The 20,860-nt window shown below is 34.6% G+C and overlaps 4 protein-coding genes and 1 non-coding gene across 7 annotated transcripts in view; 2 read left to right on the top strand and 3 right to left on the bottom strand.

Moving 5' to 3' along the window:
- Nucleotides 1-2,978: 2,978 nt before the first annotated feature.
- On the bottom strand, nt 2,979-4,936 carry LOC129304823 (ubiquitin-60S ribosomal protein L40). Its single transcript, XM_054944636.1, has 5 exons — nt 4,777-4,936; nt 4,599-4,685; nt 4,411-4,513; nt 3,355-3,421; nt 2,979-3,238 (listed from the first exon to the last, which is right to left on the bottom strand). Exons 1-5 carry the CDS (start codon nt 4,877-4,879, stop codon nt 3,212-3,214), a joined length of 387 nt encoding a protein of 128 aa, XP_054800611.1. The 5' UTR covers nt 4,880-4,936; the 3' UTR covers nt 2,979-3,211.
- LOC129307518 (small nucleolar RNA snoR99) lies at nt 3,994-4,095 on the bottom strand. Its single transcript, XR_008592410.1, has one exon. It is a non-coding gene; the product is annotated as a small nucleolar RNA snoR99 (small nucleolar RNA).
- Nucleotides 4,937-11,594: 6,658 nt separating the features above from the next.
- LOC129305867 (protein S40-7-like) lies at nt 11,595-13,663 on the top strand. Its single transcript, XM_054946031.1, has 2 exons — nt 11,595-12,253; nt 13,493-13,663. The coding sequence occupies exons 1-2, from the start codon at nt 12,081-12,083 to the stop codon at nt 13,548-13,550; spliced, it is 231 nt and encodes a 76-aa protein (XP_054802006.1). The 5' UTR covers nt 11,595-12,080; the 3' UTR covers nt 13,551-13,663.
- Nucleotides 13,664-13,964: 301 nt separating this feature from the next.
- Nucleotides 13,965-17,882, bottom strand: LOC129305866 (vacuolar protein sorting-associated protein 55 homolog). 2 transcript variants are annotated; one of them, XM_054946030.1, is made up of 5 exons: nt 17,694-17,882; nt 16,471-16,522; nt 14,806-14,845; nt 14,613-14,697; nt 13,965-14,368 (listed from the first exon to the last, which is right to left on the bottom strand). In XM_054946030.1, the coding sequence occupies exons 2-5, from the start codon at nt 16,501-16,503 to the stop codon at nt 14,185-14,187; spliced, it is 342 nt and encodes a 113-aa protein (XP_054802005.1). In that variant the 5' UTR covers nt 16,504-16,522; nt 17,694-17,882; the 3' UTR covers nt 13,965-14,184. The 2 variants fall into 2 exon arrangements, with proteins under 2 accessions (XP_054802005.1, XP_054802004.1); XM_054946029.1 differs by lacking the exon at nt 17,694-17,882 and adding an exon at nt 16,606-17,676.
- A 342-nt stretch (nt 17,883-18,224) lies between these two features.
- LOC129305861 (mitochondrial fission protein ELM1-like) overlaps nt 18,225-20,860 on the top strand; it is a 7,103-nt gene continuing 4,467 nt past the window's right edge. The window contains exons 1-7 of one of the 2 annotated variants that reach the window (XM_054946022.1): nt 18,225-18,625; nt 18,734-18,887; nt 18,978-19,044; nt 19,270-19,366; nt 19,744-19,893; nt 20,026-20,152; nt 20,743-20,855. In XM_054946022.1, coding sequence (XP_054801997.1) covers nt 18,443-18,625; nt 18,734-18,887; nt 18,978-19,044; nt 19,270-19,366; nt 19,744-19,893; nt 20,026-20,152; nt 20,743-20,855 — 891 coding nt within the window. In that variant the 5' untranslated portion in view covers nt 18,225-18,442. The remainder of the gene's footprint in view (nt 18,626-18,733; nt 18,888-18,977; nt 19,045-19,269; nt 19,367-19,743; nt 19,894-20,025; nt 20,153-20,742; nt 20,856-20,860) is intronic. The other variant, XM_054946023.1, reaches the window with a different exon arrangement.

Raw genomic sequence — 20,860 nt, 5'->3', positions numbered from 1 at the left:
CGAATGAGGAGAATGAAAGAGAAGTTCTCGATGATCGGCTCTTATTTACTCCCTTTAACTTATTGCAGAGTTGTGTGAACAAGAAATTAGTATAAATTGGGTCTATGGTTGAATGAATTTGGACCGAGATTGAAAGTTGAAGCTATAAACTAAAGGAGAAAGGAGGGTCATCTTTATGAACTTGAAAGAATCTGCAACTTGCAAGCAACGCTCCTGTCTGAAACACTCACTCCTTCAACATGATTATCAAAACTTTAAGAGGAATCGAAAGAAGGAGCAAACTATTATATTGGCGTTTTTGAAGAAAAGCCGTGCCACCGAGAGGGCGAGGGTCATGAGGGTGGAAAAAAGTTAGGCTAAATTAAGTTTTAATTAAAGAGACTTGAGCCTTTAAGGTAAATTAGAGGCTTGAGTTTGGCCTGAAGCTGCTTGTATAAAGCTTTTTTCATGGCTCAGGTCTTAACTTACTTAAAGTCTAACCTGAAAACCTATTTAAAAACTTACTTAAAAGTAAATATTTTAAATCAGTTCGTATTTTAGTTTTAAATGTCTCAAATATACTTTAAAACTATTATAATATACAATATATGACATGATTTATCATTTACAGTACATAATAATTGAAAAGATTTACCAACTAAAAAATAATATAATAATAAAATAAAAATATTAATATTAATATATAAGTCTAATATAATTAAAAGTATAATGAGAAATAAAAAAAGAATATATTGATTAAAAATCAAATGGTGAACATAATGTGTTCGTAATATATTACATAATATATATATATATATATATAAATAGGTCGGTTTGTTATGCTCATAATTTAGGCCTTGAAAATATAAGCCTGGCCTATAAACTAAATAGGTTTAATTAAAAGTATAAACTTGACCTAAGCCTATTTAGTAAGTAGGCTAGGCCTAAAATAAGCTAGGCTATAGACTCTTGTTAAAGACTTAACCTATTCTCACCTTTAGAGATGATTGGATGAGGTGCTCTCTCTCTCTCTCTCTCTCTCTCTCTCTCTTTCTCTCTCTATTTTTTTTAACAATGAAAAGAGTGTCGTTTTGAAATAATGGAAGAGAAATGAACCTAGAGCTAGCAATTTGAGACTCGAATAGACCCAAACTTTTTGAATAACTTAAATGGCTAAGCCTATTCCAAATACTTGAATTATCAATTTTTTATTTTAAAATTAATTTTAATTTAATGTTTTACTTCAAAATTAATTCTTTTTATTTTATAGAAATATAAAATAGATTTTCTAGAATGCTTAAACACAATAGAAGACTCAAACTTCTTTTCAAAAAACTATAAGTTTTAAAATTTAAAAATCAATATTAAAATGCATCTTAACTATTATTGTAAGATATTTTATGGATTAAAAATAATAAAAATATGACAATAGAAATATTTTTAATTTTTCTTAAATATCTATAACAACATGCTCAAATATATAATATCTTAATATAAAATAATTAAAAATTAAAAAATTTAAATTTTTTGTATTTGAATATTCAAATCAAATCCCAATACAATTGAGCTTGGCTCAATTTTTTTCAAGCTTACTCTTACCAACTTGAATAGACCTAAACAGTAAAAAAAAAAGCATAATTTCACCAAATTCAATTCTAAATTGTGTTGGATTGGTTTGTGGAGCTTGATCTAAAGTCATATTTAATATGATGGAAGGATTTTTTTTTGTGGAAACGAAATCACAATTGGAATTGGTATCAGCATCAAAATTATAATAAAATTGAGTTTTAAAAGTGTGTTTAGTAGATAATGAAATCTTGATATAATATTAATATTAATAAATATGTATATTTAATATGAAAAAAGACCAAAACACCCCCTTCAACCAAAAAAATAAAAAGTCAAACGAGGGGGGAAGTGTTGTAGACTGTCACCGTAGATTATTTGTTTAGACCAGCCAGCTAGAGTTTTAACATTGCAAGCTGCTCATCATCTTTCACCAAGTTATCACAAGACAACTTCAAAATTCAATAAATATAATAACGGTTTCCAATTCATGGAGGATCCTCCTTCTTTACAGTCAAGAGAAGCTACCGGGGAAAATGGAGAAATCAAGATTTCCTACCAAAGCAATCCTTTTAGAGCTGGACTAGCTACAAAACGACACTTTCTCGGACGTTAATTTGACTCAAGGATCATCTGGTGAGCGAATCCGACAACGTCATTGAGACTGACGAGATCAAAAAGGAGAGCGAGAACAACATGAAACGTTGCCTTAACTGGTGGGACCTCATCTGGTCCGGCTTGGCTTTGGCTCTGTTATCGGCGTTGAAATCTTCATCCTCACTGGTCAAGAAGCTCACGACGATACTGGACCCGCCATTGTCTTTTTCTATGTTGCCTCCAGGGTACCCGCCATGCTCTCCATTTTCATGAATCGCCGCCACATTCTCATTCTTTGCCAAAGTTCTTTTTTTTTTTCCGGGGGGGGGGGGGGGGGGAAGGGGGCTGAAGCATTATTCCGAGGCGCTACTTCTTCCGCCATGCTCTCCATTTTCTGCTCAACATAACAAAGGGATGCCAGTGGGTGAGGGTAAGGGTGGAGTGACAATGAGGAGGGCATGAACGGAGTTACAGATCAAGTCTATAAAATCCAGCCAATTTCATGTGTATCTAGATGGAATACAATTCTGGCTTCTTTCCTTGAATTCGGATTCCCAGGAATTATGATTATTGTCCACCAAACATCACATGATAAGGATTCCTATTATGATTACATTTCTAACTTCAAAATTCTTTGACACGGAACACGGCCTAAAAGGAATTGCCTGGGAGTCCGGGATGCGACTAACGAGGACTATCAGTGGCGGCAGCTGCTCCACTATTCTTTGGGCTAAGGTTTAAGGTTAGTCATTATGTTTAGTAGCATAGAAAAGTTCTGAAAGAAATAAAATGGGGGAGATGTTTTCACACTAAGGTGGATTTTGGACAAAGTCACATACACACAGATTAATCATGTTCTATTTGAAAACAATATCAGTCATATTTTGAATAGAACATAAAAATACGAGCATAACGAACTGCAAACTAAAATAAAAATACTAAAAACTTCACTATAGTTTTTGCCGACACTACATAATTAAAAGCAGCAACATAAGTCAAAAACCATCAACGTTGGATAACACCAGAAAATCAACAATCCGGTCTTGCGTTCACGTATTATAGTCATGGTTTACTTGATCTTCTTCTTTGGCCTCAACTGCAAGAGGTAAGCAATAATTCAGCAATGAACAGCTTTTAGTCATTATCAAAAGGACGTAAGAATGTGGGATTATATTACAGGTAGATGAAAATCAGAGGCATAAAATTCTAGACCTGATTACTGTGACCACACTTCTTTTTGCGGCAGTTGACAGCCCTTGGATGCAGACGAGCATAGCATCTAATCAGGTAATAACAGGAAACTAGTTACAGAAGAGTGTAACGATGGTGGGAAATTAAAAATTAACTTTATGCCAAATTAATAAATATTGATAGAGTCGTACAATTCAGTAGAGACACTATATAGAGAATCAAACCAAGTAATTCCTTTCCGCAGGAACAAAATACAAATACAATATTTATTCGCTGCAACTATTTTGGTTGTTCATTACAATCATGCATAAGGCTGTGCCCATGACAAGTAAGAACATCAACTGCTAGTATAGGACCATAGTTGATAGAATAAGATCACGGAGATTGACATTGGAACTAGGATGCTCCCTTTTGCACTTTCCGTAGCAAGAGAGGGTTCAACTTGCAGTTCCCTGTTAAATATTTAGAGGAGGAACAGCAAGACAAGTGGACAGCACAATTCTCTCTTTTTTTTTTGGGACTAAAAAGTGGGACAGCACAATTCTCAAACATATCAAGATACCTTGGATACACAGCTATTAAATCCTCAGGCTTCCTTGGAGCGAACAGAGTGTGCTCTGGAGTTTATGCTTGACACTAATAGTTAAAAAATCAATATTACAATGTACCACCCATGAAAATCAACTGCAAGTGAATGAACTCAGTTGACAAAGTTGGAGATGGAATTCAATATATTGGGAGCAACCAATCCCTCTTTTGCACTTCTATACAGCAAAAGATGCTAGGCGATCGTCAAGTAACTCCCATTTGGATGAGAAGTGACAAACTAAACTCATCGTACCTAGCTATAAAACAAATGGATAAATCTCTTCAAAATTATTCCTCCAAACGCGACCAAATGTGATAGACAAACAATACAGGACTAGGCATTCGAGAAACATCGCTCCTTCAGGACAGCAAAAATGTAACGCATGAATTGCACGGACAGAGAAAAATGGGAAGGCAGGCACGTAAGGAACTGTCTTATATGGCATTTTCAATGAAGCAAAATAAACGAATGAATAAACTGACACATACTTGCGGCAGATCATCTTGTCTTGATTGTATTTGCGAGCCAAAGCCATCAAAGAAGGCTCTATGATACCGCCACGAAGCCTCAGTACAAGATGAAGCGTGGATTCTGAAGAAAACATCAATAAATAAACTATTGATTAAAAAAAATATATATATATATATATATATAAAGTGCAAGTTCAGCTACCGACCCTTTTGAATGTTGTAATCAGCTAAAGTTCTGCCATCTTCAAGCTGCTTTCCAGCAAAAATCAAACGCTGCTGGTCCGGTGGAATGCCTGAATAATTCAAATAATATATATTTGCATTGAATAGCTCAGGCAACTTCAAATTTAAACGGATGATGGGTTGAAAACTTAAAAAGAGTACCTTCCTTATCTTGAATCTTGGCTTTGACATTGTCGATAGTGTCGCTGCTCTCGACCTCGAGAGTTATGGTCTTCCCTGTTAGGGTTTTGACAAAGATCTGCATCTTGGCCCTCAGACTCCTCTCTGCTCTAGTTGCCTCCACAGGTGGGATTCGAGGCCCAAGGTTTTATAGTAAGATTTCTAGGGTTTCATGGGTCCTTGGTGGACCACGCCATTTTATTTTATTTTTGATGAAAAAAGAAAATTCAAAAAAGGACAATTTCCTCTAATTAAATAATGATAATTTTAATTTGACCAAGAAATCATTTACTAAGATAAAAATCAGTTTTTTTTTTGTCAAGGGTTATCTTCTAATTAAATAATTATAATTTTTCAATTTAAATTTTTTGTTCGTGTGATTTGATTATGTGCTTTTTGAATTAATCATCTGCTGTTTTTTAAGTTGATTTTTGTTACGATAATTTTTTTAAGTAATAGAATCTAGTTATTATTAGATTGGCTATAGCTAATCATTCTTATAATTATAAAATATAATTATTGTTCATGTTAGACTGATATATATTTCTTGAATTATATAATTTAACTATTTTCTTTTGCAATATTCATATTTCAATTTTATTTGAATTTCGGTATAGTAAAATATAGTTTTAGATCATTATAATTATAAAATATAATTATTTTATATTATATTTAAAATCTATCTATTTTATGATTATGATTATATATTTTAACTATAGTCAGCGCTAATCCTTAATTGTCTGTTATCCAACCCCATTTGAATTGGCATATAATATAATATTTGTCTAAGCCAATATTTTTTAATATGATAAATGTATTTTTGACTGCTTTAATTCTATACATCGTGAAAATGATAAATATCTTAACCTAATTAAAAACATAAATCTATATATATTATATAAATCCAGTTGCTTGGATTTAATAATATTAAGTATGTATTATAAGTACACATTTTTTTATTTTTTTCATTGTCAAACGTACTATTGACATTTTCAAAATTTGGGTGCAACAATTTAATCAAATAAAAATTTTATAATATTAACAAAAAATTTATAAATTCAAAAATAAAATATTTAAAAAATTATACATGGTTAACATTAATATACAAATCAAAAATTAATTACTCTAACAATTTTTAACTCAAGATGAATATGAATACATTTTTCCTGATCATGTTTACAAGTTAATGCCAAAATATTTTATTAGAAGTAGAGATGTCAAAATTCATTAATCCTTTCTAAAAATTCTATGAGCTCCTAGCTTTGTTTATATTAAATATGCATATTTTAATGATATATTTTCTTTCAAAAAAAATTAATAGAGGGTAAAAGTAAAAATTTGTGACAAAAATTCAAAAAAAAAATTCTCTTTTCACCTTATGAATAGTATTGAATATTTGGATTCAGTGAGTGGAATACATCAGTTCAATGAGTATCTCAATCATAATAGTTAGATTTTAAGAATACTTGAAAATTGTCAATATATATTTCCCTAAATAAATTCAAGGAAAAATTAATCTTTTAGTCATTTAACTTTTAACTTTTAACTCATTTGTAATTCAATCCCTCAACTTTTGACTCACTTATAATTTAGTCCTTATTTTTCAAATTTTTTAAAAAATTATCCTTCTCAAATAAAAAAATTAAAAAATAAAGATCAAGTTATAAGTGAATCAAAAGTAAAGAAATTAAATCATAGGCGAGTCATAATTAATTAACTGAATTACAAGTGAATTAAAAGTTGATAAACTAAAAGATTAATTTTTTCGTAATTTAAAATAAAGCCTGAAAGTATGCCTTGGTTCTAATAAGTCTCTAGGATCTAGTTCATCTTAAAATTTTGTCTGTAAAAAAATTAAAACAATCCCCGCTACAAAACATTCATTACTCATGCTGTCCCTTTTAGAATTTTGAGGTTTATTTTTTTTAATATTATATGATAAAATATTTTATTGCTGTTCAATTAAACAGAGTGTTATTATCAAGTTACGTGAGATACTCATTATTTGAATGGGCTAATGGACTTAAAACTTGTTACCTGGTCTAATCCTACTGAACGGCTGGGAATAGTTTTAATAGGGTTTTAGACTTGTCATAAATTTCGAATAACATTGATGAAAAAAAAAATTAATAGATTAAATTTTACTACTAGCAATATACCATCCGTAAGTTTATCAAATTACTTCTTAGATAGGAAATCAAGTTAGCAATGATGTAATGTAAATTGTATCCAAATCGCAGAAATATTAAATCAGTTTAATTAATAATTATATATGAAAAAAAATACATTTTTTAAATTTTTTTATCAAATACATATTTCTAAAAACACTTTATTTTTATGCAAGTTTTTCTACATACATAGAAAACTGTAAAAAGGTAAAAGATTCATTGTTACTCCAAGTGATTTATAAAAATATTATTTTTTAAGAAATAGCTTATATACAAGATTAAAATAAGCATGAAAATAAATTTTATAATTAAAAGTGTGATAAAATGTTCTTTGCCAACAAGAATCAATCAATCTAATACCTTTATTAATTTGGAGTGTCCAGATAAACAGTGAATCACCAAAAATGCCCCCCAGTCTCATCCTTTTATATAACACTAGGCAAAAGTTTGAAATAACAAAATACCAAGATTGCCCTCCCCCATATCGATTTCTTTTCTCTACCCCTACTTCTTTTACGAGCTTGTCCTCCCCTCATTGATTTTTTCTCTCTCCTTGTGCCTTCTACAAGCTCGTCGTATTCCTCCTCACTCATGCCATCGACCATCACCATTAACCCTAGCATTGAGCTCTATGTGGATCGAGCCCAGGCTAACATCAAACTCAATAATTATCCATTACCAAATTTTCTTGAACGACGATGATGGTAGATAAGCATTTGTAGCTACTCACCCATTATTAGGACCTCCACTTCTAAATTTTGGTACCTTCACTCTAGAAGTGGAATTGGTGAAGAAGAGATGCAAGTTTTTGATTAGTACAATCAAGAGTTGGCTGCTACTACCAAGATCACCAACTCTTACCACCACACCCCCCTTAAATCAACTTGCTCCGAGCTCTGATTCCTCTGTTACTTCTCCTTTTCTTCTTTGACTACTACTAGTACTATTGTTTCTACGCCTATCAGGTTTATCTCATTTCCACTTGCCTTTCAAACGTTTCCACCTGTTTGGGGAGGGTGCAGTAAGAGTCAGTTGTGTAACACCCTAAATTTTTTATTTCTACATTAACACTGATTAGGGATTAAATTAGTTATTTAATATGAGATTAGAATTGTGGTTAGTGGAATATTGTATTGACTCATTGGGATGTTATGTGAATAGATTTGAGTGGGAAATGGCATTATAAAGTATAGCGTGTGAGGGCAATAAGAAATTTCTCTCACTATGCTATACACTGTGGCTAAAGCTGGATGTGCCGCGGTGCATGGTGCAGAAACTTGGTAAATAAGGACATGATAGCTCATGAAAAATAAAAAGAGAAGCCAAAGAAAGAGGTTCAGTCATGGAGAAGAAGGAGACCTCTGTTAAGGCAAGCAATCTTTGGAGCAAGAATGACGTTTTTAACTTATTACTTATTGGGTAAGTCTCTAACTACCTTAATATCCAATTCTACCCTATTTTTTCTTAGTTTAAACTATTGAGAAATTGAATTTGAAAGTTATAAGGAATTGATTTCTTACCCTATAATAATAAAAAAGTTTTCTAGGGTTAAACTAAACCTTTGTGACTTGTTTGAGTCAGAACGATAAAGTTTTAAGGCTATAGACCTAAGTTAACCCAATCTAAAGAAAGAGTAATGGAAGAAATATGATGGTAAGTATAATAGTTTTTGTAATGAGTGGTAATTGGTCGTAGTATGCGTGAATGAACATGAATAAGGAAAATGATAGCTATTAGGTGCTTAATTGCTGTAATAGGCACTTTTAGTCAATAAAGCAATTGACTTTAGGTGCCTCAATTGTGTAGACTCTTGTGTGTGATGTGTTGGAGTTGCGAAAAAGAGTTTGAGTGAGGTTTTGGGACACGGGTAACTCTTTCTATCAGACAAAAGGGTTAGTGTAATCACATAGGTTGTCATTTTTATTAGCTATTATAGTTGTGTATAAATAAATGTATAACTATGCATTCGTTGTTTAGTGAGTTTTTATGCATGATTTAACAATGTAAATGGGTTTAGCATGAAACTGATTTGTGAAATGAAAGTTTGATGATTTCAAGCTTTATTTGACATGTTTATATCTATGTTGTGCGTGCGTACGTGTGTATTTTATGTGTGTAAAGTTTGTGAATGAGGAAAAATAGTAGAGTGGGTATGAAAACTATGATTATGGGAGTGGGATTTCACCCAATGTATATGTGTGGATGTGTGTGTGTGGAGATGTGAGAAAACAAATTCATATAGTCAAGATGGCACCATAGGAAATTCGATGCAGCATTTTATAGGCTGGTACCATGAATAATCTAATATAATATTATATTAAGACTGTTACTATAGGACATCCGACAATTTGGCAACTCCCTAGTACTTGTTAGAGTGTAGTTAGAAGTCAACGATACTTCTATCACAAGTGTGTGAAATGAGGAAAACTATAGCCTGTATGTGGGATAGATTATGTTTGGCTCAGTATTTCTACCATCAAAAGTGTACTCGGGTTAATGAGTGATTGATTCAGTAAAGCCTATAATTTTGTCTTGGGAAGCTTTAAAGGATTGGTGGATAGATGATTATGCTAATGTGCAAAAATATGGGAAAAAGGTTTATAAAGAGATAAGAAAAGCTATATATAATATATATATATATATATATTATACTTTGATTTCCTTACTTCGACATGGTTATTTATATTGATGAACATTAAATGAGCTATATTAGTTATTGAGATTTTGAACTTACCCCTGGTTAATTTGGCCATTTATGTGGAATGAAATGAGAAATAGTGCTAATGCCCAAGTTTTTGTAAAAAAGGAACAATTGAATGGCCAATCGTGTGTACATGGGCAATATTGGTTATATAACTACTCAATCAAGTATTATTTATCTATTTAATAATGGCTAATGACATGTGGTTTCATTTAAAAAAACTTAAGTGGTAAATTTTGGCAAAAAACAGTCAAAATACACTTGAGTGTCTAATTTTTGAACAAGATATCGGATTTAAACAAAATGGTGTCATTAGATAGATTATGAAATAAGCTTCACGTAGATACTTGCCTCAATTGAACATTGAATGAAAAAATGGTGCACATCTAAAGTTGGCATCAAATTTTGTAATTTAATAGCAAAATTTGAGGTGTATGCCGCGATGCTTATGTCAACATGGGACAACATGCCACAACGCATGGCACAGAGCATAAGAGCTATGTCTCTATGCCAGGTGTATGTGGCACGAATCGCAGCGTATGACCCATATTTTGGCTTAGTTTGGTTAATTTGATTATGTTTTCATGTTGATTTTGATGTGGTTATGCTTAATGCTTTTGCTGTGTAATGTTTTGCAACTGGAGTATTTCAAGAAATGGTTTTAGAAATGTTTTGTTTTAGGATTCCAAACTCTCAAAGTATTGTAAGTTGAATTAGTGGATTGTGTAGAAGGTTTAATAATAATATCAGTAAAGGCATTACAGGTTGTAAAATTAAATGATAAAATTCAAAATGCTCAATTATAAAAAGTTGAAATAAATTTATAAATTTAAATAAATATGATATATATTTTTTAGCAAATAAAATATTAAACTTATACAATAAAAATAAAACATATTCTGAACATTATAAAATTATAATGTTATATTGCGATATTTTTGTTATGATTTTTATTTATTTGTTCTAAATATTTTAGATTCTTTCTTATCTTCATAAATTTTACATATATTCCAGATATTTTATATTTTAAATTCTAAATTTCTTATCTTATAATATTATAATTTGGAATAGAATATTTAAAAATGGATAAATTATTATAATATTATAATTATAATTATATTCTAATATATTTATAATTATATTTATTCCTCCTTGGTCATCCCTTTCTTCTTCCTCAGAACGCAGAACTGGCAAGACGACGCCAGAAGAAGCAAACGGAGCAGTAAAGCTTAAAACACAACTGAAATAACAGGGCAGTCGGGTGACCACAGCACACAAGCTCCTAAGTGAGGGGGAAGATGAAGAAGAAAAAGAGCTGGAGTTGTGAATAGCATGATTATGAGAAAGACATTTAAGCTTGCCACAGAGAAGCTATCAACTCTTGACAGTGAGCAACACAGACGACAAAAGACCTTCTTGGATGGCAACGATGGTGAGCACAATGGACAATCAGAGTGATAGCGTGGAGAAGGAGGTGAAGAGCTTCAAGCAAAGCAAGGAGATGAGAGGGGATTGGGAGTGTGCGTGCTATGTAGATAGTCTGGAGAGAGAAGATTTTCACCCACCAAATCTCCAACGCACGTTAGGAAGCTCCTTTTTCCAGCTTCAGCAATAACACTCGTTAAGAAGCCATCGCTTGTTCTCTCTCTTTTTTTTTTTTTTCCAAACAAGTTTTTAAGGACGTTGAACATCTCAACCTAGATTTGTGCCATCCCAACTTAAATTGAAAAGTTATCCAAACACACTCAATGTCAAAGAAAGACCACGTTCCGAATCAGAAGGGAAAGCGCCTAATGTGACCACTAGAATCCCACAAGTGGCATATTCTGAGCTTCTTCTTCTTCTTTCTTGTTTTTGTGTTGTCTTTTTTTTTTTTTTCTATTTTACTTTGGTAGCTCTTTGTTCCTTTATCTATAAGCGACACTCCGCCACATCGCTAGTTATTTTATCCTTTTCTTCCCATCTTCTTCGGACACTTCACTCAACCTTGGCATCTTCATACCAAAACTTATCGACAAATTAATGAAATGGACCCCATAAGACAACTTCCCCCCGATCACCTTCCTCGTCTGACCAATTATTTGGAATCTTCACCTTCTCACCGCCGTCTAATGTCAACAGCGGCTATGAGTTAAACGAAGCTGAGCTTTTTTGGTCTGGCAACGTCGCTGAAAGCAAAAATGGGCGCTCCATATCCACGATGGTAGACAGAAAGCGGCGCCTAACTTTCGGTCGCCCAAAAAGCTCGGGCACCGTCGATTTATTAATCGAACGTAGTTACCACGTCGGAGACTACGGGTTTGTACCGAGGCCGCCGGCTCAAAATGCGCATGTCACGGAGTGATTCTCAATGTCCGTGCCAGGTCTGCAATTTCAGTAATCGGCTCCGGTGAAATTCAGTGCTTTCGAACCGGGCCATGTCAAGGCGGCAGAACAATAAGCTGGTTTTCGTGGATAACGACATCGTAGATGACGATGAGATGTTACCGCCGCATAAAATCATCGCTAGGGGATCTGGTGCATCACCGAAGACCACTTTTTCAATGCTGGAGGGGGTCAAGAGAACCCTCAAAGGAGGGATCTTCGCCAGGTTAAGAACGCTAGTTGGCGCAAAACATGATTTCTTTCTTTGTTTTTTTTTTTAAATTAAAAAACGCAAGCAATAATTTGATTACAAAATAAAACTAAACAGTGCGAAAAAATAAATCTCTGTTATGCATAACAACAGACACGCATTCAGGAATTCCTTGACTAATCAGCTGTCTGGAGTTTTGTGATATTTTGTTTTGTTATTCCCCTTTTCGGTTATATCCTCCATGAGTGAAGTTCAATAGTTTCAACGATACGGTAGCTTAGAATTCAGATAAAGATGTTTAGCCTCACTAGTCTCTAGGTGATTTGGATTTAAGAGAATTAGAGAAAATAGGAAGAAGTGGAAAGTTTAGGGTTGTTGGGCCTGAGAATCATCTGCTTTTATATAAAGGATGCACCATTAATGACTGGCATGTCGATTTACTGATTCTGAAACAATTGACACGAGGACATAAACAGTAGGATTTCTATTATTTATTAATTGTTAATTAATCGTGATTTATACTAATATCATCGTTAATAAAATAAACTGATAAGCATATTAATTATGTAATCTATAAAGAGAAAATAACTATTTTCCAGCGGGAGGAAGCTATGTTGCTAACTCTGGTGGAGGGAGCTCGTGGACTTGTTGCCTGCGCTGCTTGACGGATGAAAACAGAAAATTTAAATAGTGTTTGGTTGGAGGGGAGGATCTCTCCTCTTCTTGTTTGGTAAGGCGGAGGGGAAGAGAGATTTTTTAAAATTTTCTCCTCCCTTCCTTCCAAATCTCTCCCTTTAATTTGGGAGATGCCCCCTCTCTCTTTTTTTGTTTCCTCCTCTCCCTTTAAACCAAACAAAGACCTATAATTAGGACTAGAAGCTTGTTTCACGTGGTGGGAAGGTTGATTTGTGTCAGTGCTAGTAGGAGGCTGGCGCCGAACGACAAGAAGCAGGAGACGGATATTCCCGTCGCTGCGTACCTGTTCCTGAAGCTGAAGTGGGGGACATCATAGATCATACACCTGTTTTTGTCATTTTGCAACACCGTCTGTTAATTTGTTAGCGTCAGATGCACAAGGCGCAGATAAATAGAAACAGGAGTCCACGTGAACTAAAGACCCCATTGAAACCTATAGTCAAAGCTTGAACTAACAACTATTATAAGAGTTCTTACGGATGTGCTAATGTTTTTGGATGGCCTACGACAAAGCCGTCATGTTCATTCTCATTTATCAAATTGTTTCATCTCTAACAGGCAGCAGCACGTCCGCTGCGTATCGTCCGTGAGAAGAGGAGCTAGGTCTCTGTGTTAAGATGGATCCTTCAGAGATTTCATGATTTGCGGTTTCTTTCTGTTTTAAATTTTGCCATCTGGACTGTTAATTACTCACTTTCTACCAAATAAAAAGCTAAGGTCTCGACTAACACCTAGAACAAAATTATAAAAAGCAAAAGACGATTTTATGAATGCAAAAGATCTTTTACGCCATTGAATAAGAAATAATTAAAAGAAAATAGTCACTCGAGTGTCTTGTATAATACATTTGAGAGAATGAAAGAAGATAAAATTGATTGTTGAGAAATTTTCGACAATTTAGAGACTCATGCCTGTGTCCCAATATGTGCGGTGAGAATTTGCAACACCCGCACGAAAGAAGTTCCTCAACCAGGCAACACTACAGGCATCTGATAGTTAGAAATAATAATAATAAAGAACGAAACAGAGATACGTGATAAAACATGAAAGAAAGTTATTATATATATAAAAAAGAATCACCGACTGAATCGACGTGCGTCTCAGTCTCAGATATTCGTTAAACAGCTTTACAGATTACATTTTCCCATGTGCTGCTGAATCCCCACGATACAGATTACAGCTTTACAGCTTGTCTTCTCTTTCTTAACACATATAGATAGTTAGCTGGGTGCAACTACGATACTTGATATTTACCAATCATCATCCAGGTTAGCTTGATGGAAACACAGGACGGTACATACGAAGATAAAGAAAGAAACAAGCTCAATGAGCATGGCTCCTGTCTCAATCATTTGGGCATGCTTAAGGATTAAAGGAATAGCTATGCTTCCAACAGCTGATGCTCCTGTCAAAAATTTTGCGGCGTCTATCCAGCTGCAAATGAACATCCACATATCATCAGTAATATATAGTTATATACTTGCTGACCAAAAAAATATAGAGTTTGACCCACGGATAATGAATCGGCTTCATCTTTTCACTGATCAAATAGCTTTTAAAGACATGAGACCGTAGCAGCTAATTAAAAAGGGGATGAACAACAGTTAGAGAGCAGTAGCTAAAAAAGCAGCAGATACAGAAAAATCTTTTAGCTGTTTAGGTCAACAGAAAAACTAACCCCCCACCATCACGGCTCATCAGAAATTGAGTGGACCCGCCTCCAAAAAATAGACAGGGCATGGGTACCAGCACATACATAAGAGCTGCAGAAGCAACACATTAATACCACAACTTTTCTAGCGCCAACAAATCTGAATGGAAAAAAAGAGGGGAGAGGGGGAGAACTTCCAGCTAATACTACCCCAGCTTACCTGACAACATGGGCCACCAATTGCTGTATATTGCACAAGCCTGCCAAAGCAAACAGAATACACTTAATACAAGCAAGATGTTGAGATTTTTTTTTTTTTTGGTGAACTATAGGGAACCACCACAAAATGTCCCTCATCTGCTCTTTTTACAAATCTTTATTTGCACCCAAAGGTTATACTATAGGGTGGTGTTGGCTCCAATGAACCTTTCTAAGACTAGAACGTGGGGATGAGTGATTGCCAGATCAATCCCCCGGGGGGTCAAAAAATGGATTTGATAGATTCCAATAAGGCACTTTGGCGTTCCATATTCAGTCTGATGATCCATTGCTCATTTCGTAATTGAAAATAGCAAAGGACACCAAAAGCTCCATTTAAATACATCTTCTACAGGCTATTGTTGGTCCAAAATGTAGGACGTTTTGTAGTTATATTTCTCCATGTTAATCCATATGTTGATTAATGTGGGTTAAAGTAATTTGCGTGGGAAATTGTGGATGTTGAACAAGGACAAAGCTGAAAAAACAAATAAATATTTCATGAGATTTAGAAACAAAAAATTGGATTTCCTTGATATTAAGTAACTTACATTGTGAACCCATGGAAGTGCTTATCTTGGTAAAGACAACGGATGTAGCCCATTCCCACCCCATATAGAAACGAAGAACACCATGTTGGAGTACCAAGTGTAAAATATTAATTCTCATGTATGGAAGGCCGTAATATCAGACTCTCAATCCTACATGATTACTGGAAGGCGTACTTAGCTTGAGACGTGGAGCTAACATAGGTTCCAAATTGACTTTAGATCATCACTGGAAACGACTTGCGAGTTGGGACAATGAATAGTCAAGTAAGGATTTCTAGGTGTGATTTATTTCATATTTGCTAGCCAATATGAAATCAGCTTTGCATTGATATTCTTTTGGTTAGGTATTCAGAATGAACGCTACTGAATTTCAGATGTCAAGAAGCTGATCAAATTTTTATTATTGGATTTTGTTATAAATTATCATACAGTCTCCCTTGGAGTTTTCAAGCTTTTCTCAGAGTGACTAAGAGTTATTCATGACAAAGATATTATTGTAAGGATTTTGTATCAATCGAAAATTCATTTTGTGCAGACCCTTGTTCAAAACTCCAGCTTAAAGTCAAGTGATTCTTTGATGTCATCATTAAGTACATTACAAAACTTGAATCAAAATGAAACCATGAATTATTTATGACACTTAAAACAGAGTACAAATGAGTTTCTGCAGATTTGAAAGATAACCAAATTTCAGCATTTATGGCTAATCTGACGCATCTGTTAGGACAACAATCTGTTCATATTATCTACCTTACGACTTCATTATGTAAATTCTTCAATTCTTCAACTGCACAGTTTAGGCAGTCACGTGATGTATACCTGGCAAATCCTTTTCTTATAGTAAATTATCATAATTCATCTCCAATTCATCCAGTAAACCATCAGTGTTGAATTTAAAATTTTACTGGAAAGTGGAAACAAGTAGAATGAAGTTGAAGTGCTTGTAAGCTGTTCAAACCTAACTCGAAAGTGGCATTTTCAGCAAAACAAAAGGCAGGCATTGCTTAAGAAATTTGAAGCATTTAACACTAGCACATGTTCAACGAGTATATCATTATGCAAAACGGACAACGTACCAGAATCTGTAGCAAAATGCTAGCTGAAAACATGAATGCCAGGCCAGCAAGGCTGCATGTTAAAAAAACATATAGTTAGAAATTTTCCTTGTATGCAAATTAATGCAAAGTTCATAGAACTCAGTTCAAACTTACACTGTAAAAAGGAGCACCATTTGCGCATCGCAGAACACAAATTTGTAACACCAGATTTCAGGACATAACCAGTATCAGAAAAGATCATCAGTAGATTGAAAAAGGATTCTTGCTAAGTATAAGCGTTTAACATGAAACACAGCATACTGCATATATTTCATCAAAGTAATATAATTTAAAGGTACATATGCCATGATATTATATGTGATAGAGTGGCCTGCCATAACAGCCAAAACATATATACTGTATTTGAAAGAAATTATTATCTGTACTTATATTATATAAAAAATTGATTCTGCCTACTCCTTCTCTCTGTCATTCTCGGTTACACAGCCATGTAATGTGTGACAGTCCCTTTTCTTACAAATTAACACAATAATATGCTCACAGCCGTGTCTTTTTATTGGATGGTGGTAAACACATGCAAGGGCAGATCCACAACCTCTGATCTTAACATCCAAGTTTACATGAATTACACCGTTTTCTGTTCTTCATTTTTTACTTTTCTTGAATTTAGTGAAGGATGTATGATTTACACTTTACATGCATTCCTCAGGTTTCTAGGCACAACTTAATTGTATTTGAAATAAGTTAAGATATATGCTTATGGATATAAAGTGGTTCGGTTGTATCAGAATAAGATTTAAATTCATCCCTTACTTTTATTCTCCCATTTTCTACCCTCCCTTTTAATCCTATTAAGAAAACCCTAAAATAAATTCGTGAAAACCTCGTGGGATTCTCCCTCGTTGGAGTAAGTTCCCTTTCAAACAAGACGAACAGAACGGACAGGTTAGTCTCTCATACCCGAAATAATCCCCGTCAGAATTTTGATAGAAAGGACAAGGTTCTTTCCACTTGAATTCTACCAATTAAAACTCTAATCCAATTACCAACTATCATCGATATTCAGCTCGATCCTTTCTGTTCAATGATTTCAGCCCAAGTCGGCGCAACAATTAAAGTTAACTAACCAAACATTGAAAGTAATTGGGACATGATTCGGGTTATAAAAGGATCGTGGCAAGAGATCAATAATAAATACGTAATAGATACTTTGAGTAGAAGTAAAAATTCAGAGCGAGTACCGTGAATTGTCATCGCCATGCTTGAGATGGGGACTGTCTCTCTTGCAAGCAACGGAAGAAAATTTTTGGGTTAAGCAATCAAACGGAACAAAGAGCAGAACTGGGAGTTCCTCGCGCGTTGGTCACCCCGGCTTTGTTTTCTCGACTTATTGCCTGCGTCGATATCCATCGATAATTTTTCTAGAGGCCTATTATTATTATAATTCTCTCATAATGTCCCTCGACTCTGTTGGCAAAACACGAAAAAAAAAAAAAAACAAAACAAAACAAAACCCCTTTCCCTTGACCTAATTGTCCCACTAGTTGCATCTTTAATTCTTATTTTCATTAAATGTATACAAACATATTATATATGTGTGTGTATTATTATTATTATATTTGCAATCATGAAATATCCATATCTTTTTTCTTTTTGTCAACAGTCAATCAAATTTCTATACCAATGTGTCTGTATCTGTACCAACATTATAAAATCTGGAAAAATTGCACCATTCATGTAATCATAATAATAATTTATGCAGCTCATCAGCCGGTCAAAAGAAAACTTTATGCTGTTCATCTGAAAAAAGAAGGTGCAGGCCATGCTCCAATCAGGCCTGAAAAGGTCCATATGGTTTTGTTTCTGTCTTAAGGCCCATCTAAGCGTCGACGCTTTGTAAATGGCCTAGTGGACAACGAAGAATTAATTTTCTGATGTTCTTCTGCTTTGAATTAAGCATCTGCAACTGAATGGCCAAGGCCAAAAAGCGATGAGACCTGTCAGGTTTCCCGAACCATCCAGCGGGTTCCCGGGCATGGCCGAGACCTTCGACGGTGGGGTCTATGGTGCTATCAGACAAGCCGTTGTCATTGGCAATGGTTTCGCCGGCGCCGAGAATCAGAGCATTGGTTTGATTCGTGCTCTCGGTCTCTCCAATCGCCACTCCTTATATGTAAGCTTTTAATTCAATACAAGTGGATTTCATGCCTCCCGTAGGAATTATTGAATCTCAGGTTATGTTTGATTGAAAAGAAAATTCCGGCGGGTGTTGTTTATGCAGCGTGTTACGAGGCCCAGGGGAGGAATTAACAAGTGGCTCCATTGGCTTCCAGTTTCCATCCATAAAAAGTTAGACAACTTCATGAGGCAATTATATGGCAATTCACGGTTTCAAATATCAAATAAACCGTCTGTCTTTCCTGCTGAGAAGATTGGTAATGCTTGCTGATCACTTCAAAAAAATTTATTCTTTATGCTGCAAGTTGAACTAATGTGATTTCTCCTTTAAATGATGGCTATTTCAGGCTTATCTAGCATTTTAGAAGCTGACGCTCCGCAAATTGCAAGGATGGCCCGCGAAACGTTTGAAAAGTATGTCGTCATCTTTTTCTGGATATGCTTGTCTTTTAAACTTCTCTAGATTGCATTTAAATTTCATCTGCATAGGATACGGGTAAGCTCTGTAAGAAACAAAAACGGCTAATAGACACCTATGAAGGGAAGCCATCAGTGCCTACATTAATTTCTTTAGCGTTACTGAATTCCTCAAAGAAATGCCATTGTTTCAATTATCCCTTTTTATCATTCTCTCCCTAGGGATGGCCCTTTGCTAGTGGTTGCATCTGGACGAGATACTATCTCTGTTGCTGGCTCCATTAAACGTTTAGCTCCAGAAAATGTGTTTGTTGTTCAGGTCAAACCTTTCACTTATTCTTTTTGGTTCTTTATCATATAATTTTTAAGTGCTCCAATCAATTTCCGTGACCGTTTTCTCTGCATTTGATGCTCTTTGTGATAAGATTTAGAGGTCTCAGTCCTAGAATGCTAAAGATTAACTGGAAATTTATTACCTTCTTGTTTATTAATAAATACCTGTTGTCTCCCACCCCTTAATAAACACAACGATCCACCTCTAGGCTATTTTGCAGCTTTTGAGGTGTAACATGAATTTCTTGTTCTGATTTTGCATTATTAATTATTTGCCTCCTTTTGGCTTTTTACCAGCAGTCACCATGGTTATTGAAAGGCATGTGTTTTGTTGCTTTTCTAACACTCAGATAACTATTTCAGATACAACATCCTAGATGCGACTTGAATAGGTTTGATCTTGTGATCACTCCTCACCATGATTACTATCCCCTGACTCCTCATGCCCAACAGCAAATTCCTTGGTTTCTGCGGAGGTGGGTTACTCCACAAGAACCACCTGGAAGCAATGTGGTAGGTTCTATGGTTGCACAATCGTTATGATGTGGGCTCTTGCCTGAGATAGCATTTTATGGTTTCCGTCTCTACAGAATATTTTACTTTTTGGCTTATTGAGAAGCTTACCTCCACCCCCCCCCCCTCAAGGTTCTTACTGTGGGAGCTCTTCATCAAGCGGATTCGGCTACCCTTAGGATTGCTGCTTCTGCCTGGCATGATGAGTTAGGAACTTTGCCGAAGCCTTTGCTTGTGGTTAATGTTGGTGGACCTACAAGTAATTTGTATTGCATTAAGGAACTTTTAGTGCAATTCCTATAGTATTTGTTCAAATTGTTGAAAATTGATATTAACATGTTTGAATGCACCTGATGCTATAGTACTAGTAATATGTTTTGATCTTAGAGGTTGAGATGTGTTAGGCGTAGAAGATATCATTCTGATGGATTTTTGGGGTTTAGTTAGAGTGTTGCAAAAATCTGTTGGAAAAATGTCATGTCAAATAAATTCTTCCCCTGTTTTCTTCCCTCTAGCTTGATCCCTTACATAATGAAGGCTCAAAAATGATACAAGAACATAATTTGTAACGGCAGCAATTGCGTACCCTAACCCTATATGTTTAAGCCTCAAGGCATAGCTGAAAGGTCAGAGGTTGAGTTGATTAATTTTGCTCTGATCGGTGTTTTTTTTTTTTAATGTTAGAATCTTACTTTTGTTTGATATTTAATTATTCATTCTTTGATTCTTAAAGCTGATTTTGTTACATTAGTCTGGTTATATACGAATCCCCTGTTTCAAGTTTTCATGTTTCTGTACATCCCTGATTATACCTTATCACTTGATCTTACACGACTATCTCTCTCACAGGAAACTGTCCCTATGATGAGAATCTTGCAAAACAGTTAACAATAATGCTTCAGAATGTTCTTTGGAGCTGTGGGACTGTCAGAATATCTTTCTCTAGAAGAACTCCTGAGAAGGTATT

Source organism: Prosopis cineraria, unplaced genomic scaffold (assembly GCF_029017545.1).
Source record: "Prosopis cineraria cultivar Desert tree isolate PC_DT_omini unplaced genomic scaffold, ASM2901754v1 PC3, whole genome shotgun sequence".
Taxonomy (NCBI): domain Eukaryota; kingdom Viridiplantae; phylum Streptophyta; class Magnoliopsida; order Fabales; family Fabaceae; genus Prosopis; species Prosopis cineraria.
The sequence above is the reverse complement of the archived record's forward strand: the minus strand, read 5'-3'. Positions and strand labels throughout refer to the sequence as shown.